The following is a 14,687-nucleotide window of genomic DNA, read 5'->3' on the forward strand; positions in this document are numbered from 1 at the left end:
CATTGCCGAAGAACTGAGAAAGAATGGATTCAATGTACATGAGGAGGTGCACGGACTGGCCTAAACGGTAGTTCGCAATGAATTGACATCATAGCCTTTAAAGACAGCATCTCTCAAGGATTCATATTAGATCCAACTGTCTGGTTCGAGCACCATAGCGGTCAGCCAGAGGAGGTTAATCTAGAAAAGATTAACAAATACAAACCCGCTATCTCTTACTACAAAACTAAATACCACCTTCAGGAAATCGAAATAATAGGGATAATGGTCGGAGCTCGCGGTACTGTACCTCGTCACTTCGTCACCACATGGAAGAGCTTCCAACTTCCAATGAAGCTCATCCCTGAAACTGCAACCCTCGTCCTCCGGGGCTCCATCAAGATCCTGAGACACCACCTCTACAGCTACAGCTCTGAAATGGCACACTAATTATATTGTTCCTTTATAATTCACAGTTTTCTTCAATTAATAGATCTGTACAGAAATGTGATATGTTAATTTGTCCTTAGCGGTAACCTCTAAATACAAGAGGTTGTTCCTAAGTAAATGAAAATGTATATGACTGCAATTCTAATGAAGAAAATCAATACTGAAGTATCACTTTTTTCTATCTGATGAGGAGCTACGACATACGTTCGGTCATACTGCCAGACTGATTAAGTACATTTGCTTAATATGTGTTATAAAATCCCGCAATACAGTGTTGCCACATGATGCAAGAATTCACACTTCTACAATGTTGAAACTAAGCAGCCTTTCTTGTAGTATAATTTCTACTGAATAACAATATGAGGAAACACCGTTCGCAAGGTTATTTCCAAAATCCATCTGTAAATTAATAATAATAATAATAATAATAATAATAATAATAATAATAATAATAATAATAATAATAATAATAATAATAATGGAAATCACATACTGTACATGGATTTTGTCCAAATACTCCAGCCGATGTTAAAAAAGTCGGTAAATTGGTGGTGGATGTTACAGGTTGCACTATAAATTCATAAGTCTTTAGGAGCAAAATGACTTTCTCCAGTACGAGTATAATCAAAACATGCCACAGGTGACTCTTCAAGATTTAAATTTATAAGTATAAAATTATAATTGTTTCTGTACACTTCATATATTGGCCTCGTATTTCACACTGGCCACATCTTTAGCGTACCGGTTAGCACTATTATCTGCCGTTCACGGAGGCCCGGGTTGGATTCGCTGTACTGCCAGACATTTAAGAATGGCAGGAGTGTGGTATATAGTTAAAATGGTACAAGCAGCTCACCACCATCGATGTGGCCGGGGGGATACGAAGACACGAGTTTACTTACTTAGTGCTTATCTCGGATTACGTATACAAAATTATATAATAGGCCTAGGTTCAGTTCAAATTTTGTCTATCTGGCTGGGTGTTTGACTGAACATCATAGGCAAACGGCTTGAAGAAATGTCTTGAAAACACGTATTTATACATAGGGATATCCGGAAAGTGCTTTAGGTTGTACATATAATACTACACTGGCGGAACAAAAGATCCAAACACCACGAAATAAGGAATGTAGAACACGGAAGTTATAGCAATATATTTGTCGGGGTAACATAATTGATTAAAGGCACAAGACTATAGGTTAATATCCGAGCTAGAAAAGCCATCGCAAATGGTCCATGCTAGTCCATTAATAACTGGTGTATGCAGGCGTGCAAACATGCATGCACTGTGTCGTACAGGTGTCGGATGTCAGCTTGTGGGATGGAGTTCCATGCCTGTTGCACTTTGTCGGTCAATGTTGGGACGGTTAATGCCGATTGTAGATGACGCTGGAGTTGTCGTCCAATGATATCCCATACGTGCTCGATTGGGGACAGATTGGGGTGATCGAGCAGGCCAAGGCAACATCTCGATACTCTGTAGAGCACGTTGGGTGTTGGAAAACACCCCCGGGAATGCTGTTCATGAATGGCAGCACAACAGGTCGAACACCAGACGATGTACACATCTGCAGTCAGGGTGCGTGGTATAGGAAATGGCTCCCCAGACAAGAACTCCCGGTGTAGGCCCAGTGTGTCGACGCCGCAGACAGGTGGAATGCAAGCGCTCACCTAACCTCCTTCTAACCAACACACTGTCATCATTGGCAGGCAGAACCGGCTTTCATCGGATAAAACAAAGGACCTACACTCCATCCTCCAATGTGCTCTCGCTTGGCACCTCTGAAGTAGCCGACGGCGGTGGTTTGGGTTAAGTGGAATGCACGCCGCGCCGTAGGGCGTCTGGCTCGGAGCTGTCCTTCAAGTAACCGGTTTGGAACAGTTCGTTGCGTCACTGTGATGCCAACTGCCGCTCGAATTGCTGCTGCAGACGCAGTCCACTGCGCTACAGCCATACGCCGAATACGACATCCTCACTCTCAGTGGTACCACAGGGATGTCCGGAGCCCGGCCTTCTTACGAGCGTAACTTCTCGTGACCACTGCTGCCAGCACGCAAGCACAGTGGAGACATTTCTGCCAAGTCGTTCTGCAATAGCGTGGAAGAAAAATCCACCTTCACGTAACGTTAATATTCGGCCTTTTTCAGCAGCAGTGAGCTGTTGATACTGGCCTCCTCGTCATCGTAAAGACATTCTTGACCCAATCACAGTCACTCCGTCCAATCTCACAGGTAACTAACGCTCTCGCACACTACATCTCGTATTTAAAGCAAACCTGATGTGCAACGTCAAGGGGCCGCTACTAGCGTCACGCTTATGCGGATTGTGGGAAATTTTAATCAACGTCATCTCTCAGATGTATGAACATGGCTACCAAGTTCGTTAATCAAGAAAAACCCCTTCTTAATGTTTGGATATTTTTCCCGCCAGTGTAGTTTAATGTTGGAAACATTCCTTAACAGACAATGTAGGGGTTCCCATATTACGAAAACGTAAAATTAAGCAATTTCTTCAATTGTGCCGAAAGTTGAAGGGATTTGGGGCCCGATAAGGTTTAAAATTGTGAGTCTTGGATAGCTCTATCAAATTAATAAAAGGAATTTCGTAAATCGCTTCCGGCCTAAATGCAGTTCCGGAAAAATCCTAAAATCGATTATTTCTTTACTCGTTTTCTTTTTCAATTCAAATCCCAGCCAAATGAACTTATGCACATTATTCTCTCTGTAATGTGTTCCTTGGTTCGATACCCGCAGGCATTTTCTGATTTTTTGGAAAACGTCCCCACCGAATGTCGTTATAAGGGCTGAAGTGAAACTCTGCATTTACTCACATTAGCACTCGTAGTGTTAGAAAAAGTCAAACTGCTAATCTAATCGACCGGATAACGATGATTAAGAAAAGACTGGTCGGCCTCTGTGGTGTAGTGGTTAGTGTGATTAGCTGCCACCCCCAGAAATAATAAAATGATGAAATCCCGTAAGACAGCATTCCTGACTCCAAATTTGAATCGAAATATCCCCTGAATTTCAGCTGATAACATTAACAGGGATAACTCGTAAACGATCAATCATGGGGCGTGCTATGTTGTTTGGAGTGTACTGTCCATAGGGCACGAATGGAGGTCCACACTACTTATGTGTAATATACACATACATGGAGCTGCTAGGAGATTCTTGAAACTCTAGTGCATTATGCAAGACTATTTTAATGATATTACTTTCTTTTGTAAAAGTTCAGATGCATTTTGAAGCGGGCATTTGGCGTGGCTTCCTTGGTGGTTCAGAAAAAGTATGCATGTTAAATAAATAAAAGTGAACCGTTATGCATTTTGAAATTACCCGTCCTACAGTTCTCATTTTCTGGGCCGTGATTGAGTCCCTCAACTTAGAGTTATTTGTTTCTCTTCATGTCACTTGATATTTGAAGGAAGGGAGTAAAGTTCTACTGTTTGCCGTCACAGTTGTTCAACTGCATTCCATGCTGCATACTGCTGACATGTTAAGGAATTTCAATATACTCAAGAATATATGTCTGGATATCTACTCACCTGAGCGTCTGAGATATTTGGAGCGAAACTCTTCACAAGTCCCCAGATCACGACGATCAATACAGGAGTACCTGGAACAGAAACATTTCCTGTCTCAGGTGTGAATACAGTGGATACAATTTAGCTCATAGTGGAATGAAGAGTAAGGTTTGTACATGTCATGTTATTTAGTTGTAATTTTAGACTGAGACTTGCCAAAAAAAAATTCTGATGTCTCTTTTGGTGCGTTTACAAATAGGATGGGCACTGAGAAAATGAATTCAGGAGTGTGGCACCTTCAGACATGAGAAAGTGTAGAACAACCACCGATGGGTCACAAACATTCGAAACTGAACCCCTTCAGTTTTCGATTCATATTTTAATTTTATTGTATTACTGCTGTATAGGTTAATGACATAACACGTAGCACTGAGCCACCCAAATAGCGAAATATCTTGATGATGAAGATGATGATGACGATGATGATGATGATGATAATGAGGAGGAGGATGCTTGTTGTTTAAAGGGGCCTAACATCTAGATAATCGGCCCCTAATGGTACGAAATAAAATGACAATTTAAAATTCCAAAATTCATCTACTGACCAGAATTCAGAATTTTATAATGAGGAATGAATTGCCTAATATGAATGTAAAATAATCGGCGGATCCAACTCACAATATTAAAAGTTAAAAATAATTCCATAATTAATGCACTGACTGGAATTCAAAAAGACGACGATGAACAATGGTTATGAACGTAAAAAAGTCAGTCGATCCGCTCTGCAATGCCCCACGTTCCCAGAATCTAATTTAAAAAACAGTGATATATATACTGACCAAGGGGCTGCTACCAAAGCACAATCATGAATCGATGATTCTAGTTGTATAAAGCGGTCCAAAATCCAGGTCACCGTCCCCTCATTATGGCACTTACCGCTAGTAAAGTAGAACCATGGTATTTTTCATGTAAACACAAGTAACATAGACTCACGGTGTTCCACAATTTGCTGTACTAATCAGAGGTGATGTATTACACACAGGTTACACACAGGTTTCTCAGGTAATGGCGCCACTCATACGCAACGCAAACCCAAGGTTTTCCTCACATAGTGTTACTAATCACAGGGACTCATACTATCCCGTGATGTTCCTCACATAGTGGGTACTAATCACAGGCAACACAGACCCACGGCATCGCTCATATAGCGGTACTAATCTCAAGCAACGCCCGGACCCGTGGTGTTCCTCGAAACGCAGACCCATGTTGTCCACAAGAAGATGCTGAAACACCCCAGAGATTATAGCCTCTTTTTTCTGCTTGGGGTGAACCAACCGGACCTGGACAGAGGGGAGCTTCCGTCATAGTGGCAGATACCATACACGGGTACTATAAACCCCTAGTGATCCACCCACAGACCCATGGTATTCCTCACATAGTGGTACTAATCGCAAGAAAAATCGACTCATAGTGTTCTTCGCGTGCTGGTACTAATCGCACCTAATCTCATGGTTCAAAATTCTCCATCCCTTGCTCGTCCCCCTTATTCGCCTCTTACGACAGACAGGGGATATCGTGGATGTATTCATCATTTGCCTCCCCCCCACAGGGGCTGATGGTGAAATAAAATCTGTCATTACCTCTTAAGGACAATAGTGATGATGCTGTCTCTAAGGATCGTAAAGTATTCCGTAGTCGTAGCGAAACTTGTCTAGTGATTTTTGAAAGCACCACATGCATGAGGGAGGAGGCCGATGACACGTGTACTCCCAAGGTTGTGTTTCTCCTTGAAGTACGGGATTATTGGGTCATATATATTGCTATCGTTCCATCGTTGGCGTTACACGGTAATACTGTATTTTGCGAGTTCAGATACAATCTAAATGACGTAATGTAAACATGCGGTGGCAATAATCCTTCAAGACCGGGCGAAAAAACGAGCTAAATTATCACAGATGAGTATATTAATTGAACGGCAAAATACAAAGCAGGATGCGGAAAACACCAATATTCAGAAAGTAGTAGCCACGTAAGAGGAAGGCCTCATCGCTTTCCATTCTTGCCCAGTACGAGTGAAGATATAATTTTAAGGGGAATTGGTGCTGATATATTCGGTGATAAATCTATGGGAGGAAACGTATTTTCTAGTCCATGATCTGTAGATTCTTGTTTTATTCGCTTCATCATATTCGGAAAGTACACTAGGGATTACCTATAAATTATTGAGTTTGCCAAGGATGGCGGTTGAAGAAGTTTGTTGTTTTGAATGTTGTGGTCAGTCGCCTAATGCATTTCCCGCCCGTGTACTCTGCCTTAAAACGCGCCTAACAGCTTTTATAAGTTTGCTCGCAGGTATAATTTTCTCAGCAACAATTACCTATAGATATTATGCTTGTCGTGGGTATCCAATGGGTTTGTACCTACACAGGAGGTGAATTATATTTTGATAATTAAAATAAATCTTATAAAATATTAAATGTGAGGAACATAAAATACCACGTGGTAATTTTTTTTTTGAGCGGCAGTACAATTCCGGCAATCGTCCTAAGTTAAAGTGGGACACAACTGATAGGATATTAACCCACTTCACTTCTTTAATTGTGATCCCGAGTGCGCCCGATTCTATGTCCGCAAACCAGTCAAGTTTCAACCTCAAGCAAACCATCCCTTGGTCGTGTAGATTGGGAGTATACTACATTGTTCCAAAATGAAAAGACCTTATTAGATGACGATGATGTTTCGTCATCGGTTCAACTGTGTTAGCCGTTTCATGATTACGTAAATACTAAATCATACATCTACTTTAATCTGTTTGTGATATTCATGCCATGATCTAGCCAGACTGGAGAAATCTAAAGCACTGAACCTGACGACCCATAGTTTATATGGGTACCATCCAGCAACCCAACGGCTCAAATCAAGGAAAGGCTTTCTCCACACAACTGAAAGCCTCACTGAATCACCATCCGATCTTCAGAGTGAATTCATGGCGTTCCAGATCCAGCCACCTTGCAGGTCGAAAGACTTCCTCCAGGCCACGAGGAAAGCTGGTCAACATGTTAGACGCTCAACAGGTTGTGTTCAGGAGTTGGAAGAACAAATACAAACATGAGAAAGTGGGGTTTTGTCTGTGACTCCACTCTATGTGAATGTGGTGAAGAACAGACAATGAGCCATCTCCTTGTTTGTAACTTGTGTCCAAATACTTGCTCTCTCCAGAATGTGATGGACGCTACCAAGGAAGCATGTAAATTAGCCGCTTACTGGTCACACCACATTTAATTAATTTTGTATTTATGGAGAGCTTAAATCACATCGTTACTTGCCATCATCGGAAGTGATTAATGATTATAGTACCAGATTTGTTATTGTCCTGTTATTATTGTTGTAATATAATGTATGATTCTGACACGATTAAATAAATAAATAACCCTCTACTTTCCTCATATTACCAGATAATGTCCCTTGATGTGTAAGTTATTCTCGTAGCCAAAGCATTACACATCTGAATATCGGAATAACGGTCCAATTAATGACATCCACTACAAAGAAAGGAGAAAATAGAGGAACAATGGAAAAAAGAGGAAGTATACCAATTATCATGTTGTATTAAATTTGATTTCATTTCCGAAGGTTCCGTAACACTCATTGTATAAAGTATTACTACAAAAATTATTAAAAGCATATTAAGAGCATATGTGCTTAGATCTACGGTACAGAATTCAAAACTAATTACACAAGTTTATAAACTACGACATATCGCATCAGTGGGATTGATGTTTTGAAAGACGTAATTATAATACAGAAGTTGTTCAAAGTAAGTATAAAGAAGGACGTAAAATATATACATTGGAAAATAATCAATATATTTTGTCCTCTTGATGTAACTGAGTAACCAGTTAGCTAATGCGTTAAACTGGTCTTGACAAATCTGTAAAGCTAATACTTCAGAATTATTGAATTTCATTTCTCCTAATATTGCAGGGTTTAATTGATGAATTCTGTAAATGATAACTTAGAGGATTATTTTATGTAATGAAATAACCGTCTCATGAGCAATCATAGAGTCATACATCGTTCTGGCTGGAGTTCGACATACCAGTGCACGTGCAAATCTTCACTCCTTCAGTTTCCTAGGTCCGATTAAGCTTTCTACATATCTTTTCTCTTCCGAGAGCAACTAAAGTGGAGTTGCGAAGCCTAAGGAGTCATTCATGTCCCCTGTTCATGACCTACTTGCCTAGGTAGACGGCCTGGACTTAAGATCTACAGTAATGGTTCCTGTTAGATCAATTGGTTGGTTGATACATGCACATATGTTAAACTAAGTTTAGCAATATATTGTACGACAGTCATTGAATAAATAAATACTCACATACTCAGATAAACAGCAATGACACTTGAATATATCTATCCATCCCTTTGGACTTTTATGAAGATGGCCCGGTTGGGCTCAGTAGCTTCCGTGCGAAGAGGATTGATACTCAACCGAATTCTGTTATGAGGATTATAAATGGATGCATCTTATGAGGGAGTAACAAAAAATGCTTTTAAACCCCGACCTTCGGATTCACTATAACATCCCTGAGCTAAGGAGAAATCCTTCAAGACTGCGATGTCCCCCTATCCGAGCAGAATCACTTGAGGAAAATCTACTCGGCATCAAGAACGTGTAGGTAATGACATCGAACGAAGCTGTTTCTCGATAATTTCACGTATAGACCATGTTCAGAAACAATCTGCTATGTATGAAAAAAACACTTAACAAGGTTCACACCGGAAATGGAATCTACACGTACAACTTGATCAAGTGGGATGAAGCTTGCTCACTCCAGTTCGAATGTCACACCGAAACCAGACCATACAGCACATTGTGAAAGACTGCAAGCTGAAGGCAAATGAAGGAAATCTTAGCGATTTTTATACTGCAACACAAACAGCAGTTTCATGGATAGAAGGCCGGACATTAAAATCTAGAATAGTGATTCTTGTTAGGTGAGTTGGCTCAATGGAATATGCACATAGGTAAAACTATGTGTAGCATTACACTGCACATCAGTTATTGTTAATAAAATAAATAAATAAATAAATAAATAAATAAATAAATAAATAAATAAATAAATAAATAAATAAATAAATAAATAAATAAATAAATAAATAAATAAATAAATAAATAAATAAATAAATAAATAAATAAATTCAGCGGCGCTAACTTTGGGGGGCAAGGCTTTTTCTGTGCCCCCCAAAACGATCTTAGGGGGACAAAGTGCCATTTATGCCCCTCCCAAAATTCTCCTCCTAGATGTTAAGTCTCCTTAAAAGGTGGAGTTTGGTAGTTTTCGGAGGCTAGTAAGGTGTTAAATCTGGAGACGGTGGTAGATGGTTTCATAATCAATCAGTGAGATTAGAAAGCGGGATTTCCTTCACAGAAATAAATTTCCCTACCGAGTCAGGCGCTACATCTGGTGGTAGAGCTTTTCACATTTCGTATCATGAAATGCATAATATTCAGTAAGGTAATAGGACATTTATTAAGAAAATGGGTTTATGAAGCAAGTTCTAATTTTTTATACTTGTGATTATTTTTGATAGCTTCGCACATAAAACACGCCTTCAGATATTTAGTTATGGATCAAGTTCTATTTTTCTGTATGTTTATGTATAATACTGAAACCACCGTACATAAGACTCATTCAAATATTTATTTGAGATACAAGCTCTATAATTTTTTCTTTTTGCTCGTGAATATTGTTCTTACATAGGAATGTTTGCATGAATAGTTGTTCCTCATTTGACGTGCTTGTGCTCATGTTAATCATGCCCCCAATAATAATCGAAGTTGGCACGCCTAAATAAATAAATAAATAAATAAATAAATAAATAAATAAATAAATAAATAAATAAATACAGCGGCGCTAACTTTGGGGGGCAAGGCTTTTTCTGTGCCCCCAAAAACGATCTTAGGGGGACAAAGTGCCATTTATGCCCCTCCCAAAATTCTCCTCCTAGATGTTAAGTCTCCTTAAAAGGTGGAGTTTGATAGTTTTCGGAGGCTAGTAAGGTGTTAAATCTGGAGACGGTGGTAGATGGTTTCATAATCAATCAGTGAGATTAGGAAGCGGGATTTCCTTCACAGAAATAAATTTCCCTACGGAGTCAGGCGCTACATCTGGTGGTAGAGCTTTTCATATTTCGTATCATGAAATGCATAATATTCAGTAAGGTAATAGGACATTTATTAAGAAAATGGGTTTATGAAGCAAGTTCTAATTTTTTATACTTGTGATTATTTTTGATAGCTTCGCACATAAAACACGCCTTCAGATATTTAGTTATGGATCAAGTTCTATTTTTCTGTATGTTTATGTATAATACTGAAACCACCGTACATAAGACTCATTCAAATATTTATTTGAGATACAAGCTCTATAATTTTTTCTTTTTGCTCGTGAATATTGTTCTTACATAGGAATGTTTGCATGAATAGTTGTTCCTCATTTGACGTGCTTGTGCTCATGTTAATCATGCCCCCAATAATAATCGAAGTTGGCACGCCTAAATAAATAAATAAATAAATAAATAAATAAATAAATAAATAAATAAATAAATAAATAAATAAATAAATAAATAAATAAATAAATAAATAAATAGTCAAATGAGTAGGTATTGCAAGTCTTGTAGAAATACAATTCTGAACTAAAGATATTAACATACTACAGTGAGCTAGTAGGGCACAAAAGGCAGCTGATTATACGAGGAAAATTCTGTTGGAAGCCTCGATATGACATCGTCTCCACTTTGCACATCACTCTCCAGCATATGAGTTACGGGCAGCTCATCTTTGCCAAAGCAGCAGCTCACATCTTTAAACCTGGTGTTACATTCTGATGACCTGCGATAGCATCACATGTGTCAAACTCCTGTCGTCCTTTGTAGATCCATGAGCTTAGAATATTATACAGACAGAGTCTGTCAGGCTGGCAAGACCGATATGTGTCCGAAATAAAAAGAGAATATGAAGGTATAATTTTTTCTCTTTAAGTAACATTGAAGAAGATAATGTCACTTGGATAGCTGGAGATTCAAATATTAATGTAATGAATGAGTTTTAATGTAGATCTGGACCCTGTACCATCGCAGGATATAGGCCTAGCTTAGGAAGGGCAGAAAAAGTAGTAGTAGAAGAAGAAGAAGAAGAAGAAGAAGAAGAATGAAAATGTAGTTATGGATAGAGTAATTGACGTATGTTACAAGACTTTCAAGTCACCATCCAACTCTCTCGATTCGCCTATCTATCTATCTATCTATCTATCTATCTATCTATCTATCTATCTATCTACCTACCTATCTATTAGTGCCGTTCAAAAGACGCTCTGTGCTCGGTTCAAATTTGTCGAGTATGGCCATGACCGAATTTGCTTCTCAAAGGCGAGACAAGCTATGTTCGTTCGACCTTATCCCTTGGTACTCGCTCATTCACGGGTTATCTGAGTCACAGGTAGAATTTCTCGCCTCCCTCCGTCCTTGCTTAGCCGTAGTCTGTTAAGTATTTTTATCTCTCGAAACATTACGCTTTTGCATCAATGGTGGACTCATGATTGGGCACGAAACTGTCAATAATTAAACTCATATTTTTATACTATGTTTCTACATTACACTGGGAGAAATGGTTAATGGATTTCACGTGCAGCTATGTGTGTTCCTCCGGGACTAGCGTACTTTCCTACTCTATAAATGGAAACTAAATACACATTATTAATGCACAAGCCATATATTTCACTACTAGCCATACCAAATACATTATGTATAAACCGTGAAAATTAATGCATTATAACACATAAAGTAAAATCTAAACCTCAACATTAATTGAAAATGTCCCTTTACTCAAGGTTTTCTATCCAAGGATATATGGCTAGTGCAGAATCTCGAGCTCGAAATTGGGAATGAATTGCAAACTCATTATTTATTGTTATGATTATTATGAATTAATAACAATTCATTGAGTTGGTGTGGGTCTAGCTGACACCGACGACTCGTAAAAGGCATTACAGATTTACTAAAATTTCTCTCGCTGCTTGCAGGAATGCACAACGTACGTCTAGCAATTACTGACAGATTGGGCATACTGATTTCATGCTCCTTAATAATATATAATAATGTTATTGGATTTACGTCCCACTAAATACTTTTACGGCTTTTGGACACGCCGAGGTGCCGGGATGTTGTCCCGCAGGAGTTCCCTTACGTGACAGGAAATCTACCGACACGAGTCTGAAGTATCTGAGCACCTTCAAATACCACCGGACTGAGCCAGGTCTTGGGGCCACTCAGCCCGGCCCATGCTCATTCCTCCAGTGCAGTAGGTCGTCGTCAACTTCACCAGTATTCATATCATAGTACATCCCTACTTCGTCACCAGTAGCTCAGTTGTCCCTTATTCAATCACTGAATTTGTTCGTTTTCTTCAGAGGCTCTTGTAGACTGGTCGATTCATGCACAGTGCGACGTGGAGGATCTACATAATGACCAAGACCCTTGTTCAGTTACTTTATTTCTCATTTTAACTAAACAAGGTGTTTGGTGGACGCTAGGATACAATTACTTAAGTAACTACACACAGCAAATTATATTTCCTATATTAATCATTTTACCGTCAAGGGTTGGTTTTTCTCTCGGACTCGGCGATGGATCCCACCTCTATTAGCTAACCTGGAGCGTGAGACGTTCGGTTCTAGGGTGTACAACTGGAGAGAAGGACCAGTACCTCGCCCAGGCGGACTCATCTCCTATGGTGAACAGGGGCCTTGTGGGGGGATGGGAAACGGAAACGGCCGTGGCCTTAAATTACGTAACATCCCAGCATTTGCCTGGAGGAGAAGCGGAAAACCACGGAAAACCACCTCGAGGATGGCTGAGGTGAGAATCGAACCCCCGCTACTCAGTTGACCTCTCGAGGCTGAGTGGACCCCGCTCTATCCCTCGTACCACTATTCAAATTTCGTGGCAGAGCCGGAAGTAGAACCCGGGCCACCGGGGTGGCAGCGAATCACGCTAACCACTACACCACAGAGGCGGGCGCAAACAATATCATGAAACTGTTTCCTTCAATACGGCCCTCCTTTCAACTTCTTCTAACATTTTCAGGTGGTGAAACGGAGGCCATATTAATGTGGCTATATGTGTATAGTTGAGCCTTGAAACTTTTCGCTTAAGAGATTCTGAGCTTATCTTACGGATTTCCTTAAAGTAATATCAAAGTTCAGCGTAATATTAATGTAATGACTATATGCTTATTACTTAAGTGACATAAACTGCGGAAGTCAACTATTAACAAATACCTCCCAGTCTGATTCCCTGACTGAGCAGTGCTGCCGCAGTTTATGAAACCACAAGAGTATTGAGTGAATTGTTGGTTTGTTTTATGTTCCAGGTCATTTGGTCATTTGTGAATGGTTTAAGGAAACCTACCATCTGTTATGCAACATCATAACTCGAGCCATCTGACTTTTGGAAGGCATTACGATTTCGCAACAATGCAACAGTTTGGTCATACTGCTTAAAAACACATTGTAACATCGTACAGAGACTATTCCACCACGTAATTACTTCTTGCTGTTCGTCGCCATAAGACCTATCTGTGTCGGTGCGACGTAAAGCCCCTAGCAAAAAAAAAAAAACTTCTTGCTGTATCGTTTCTTGAAGCTGGGCAGCAAGACCCTGATCTGTTTCGAAATATGCCTCTATATAATCACACTGAGGAATGTTTAACTCGGACATTCTTTCGTAAACTTGATCAATTATACTTTCAGTTGTTTTCTTTGTATCTGGAAATTTGTTATAAAGAGCATATTACTGAACAGCTTCCACGCTCTGTTCATACGCTGCGTATTCAGAGTCAGGTAATGAATCTGGTCAGTCCACATGTCAAATTTAACCGACCAGCATTTTTCGTGCATGTCAGAAATAATCAGAGGCATTACTTCACTTCTTATTTCATCTGCCTTTGCTTGGGCGTTTCTACTAATGGTGGAAGAATGTGGTAACACACCAACAATATCTACTTTGCCAAAATTAGCATGCATATAATAGTTAATTAGTTCTTGCCCTAATTCTTTAAAGCCTTGTCCGGCAACAGTGTTAAACGGTCGGAAATCTTTGACACACATGAAATCACCCGTGCTAGTTATTGTTTGTTTTGTATTATCGGGCAATACTTCAAAAGTGTTATTTTTAATGAGTTGTACTAAATTTATATGTTAACAGTGTATTGCACGTTTCACAGGAAACGTACCCTGTCTGGTGATTGTTTGCAGTAACCACAAGCAAGTATTTCTTTCAAACATCAGAACTGAGCCTATCTCACTTATTAATTTATATTCACTGCTTTGAATTTTAGCCATAAACCTGTCCATCGATTCACATGGCATGGTGAACTTCAGCTCAAAACTATTGGTTAACTGAACCATTCCATCATCCTTGTTATACCTCCGAATTCCCGGCCTTTTCTCTAAGTGAACATGGGCTTACTCATGATTGGATGAACCACATTGCTTGCAACGTCAGTAAAGCAAGTAAGGTCACCCTCCCTAGTCAGCAAACTTCGCTTCGAACATGGCCCCTCGAACGAATTGCAGCAAACTCGGGCATTTTAGCTTACACACTCCACTCATGCGTGATGGCAGTTGCATATACACCAAGGCACATGTTGCTCCGTCTTGGTTACCCATCTCA

At 39.7% G+C, this 14,687-nt stretch overlaps 1 protein-coding gene across 1 annotated transcript in view; it reads right to left on the reverse strand.

The window, feature by feature from the left end:
* LOC136863809 (diuretic hormone receptor-like) overlaps nt 1–14,687 on the reverse strand; it is a 368,577-nt gene that overhangs the window by 227,128 nt on the left and 126,762 nt on the right. Inside the window, exon 6 of the mRNA XM_067140148.2 lies at nt 3,978–4,048. Coding sequence (XP_066996249.1) covers nt 3,978–4,048 — 71 coding nt within the window. The remainder of the gene's footprint in view (nt 1–3,977; nt 4,049–14,687) is intronic.

This window comes from Anabrus simplex, chromosome 2 (genome assembly GCF_040414725.1).
Source record: "Anabrus simplex isolate iqAnaSimp1 chromosome 2, ASM4041472v1, whole genome shotgun sequence".
Classification (NCBI taxonomy): Eukaryota; Metazoa; Arthropoda; class Insecta; order Orthoptera; family Tettigoniidae; genus Anabrus; species Anabrus simplex.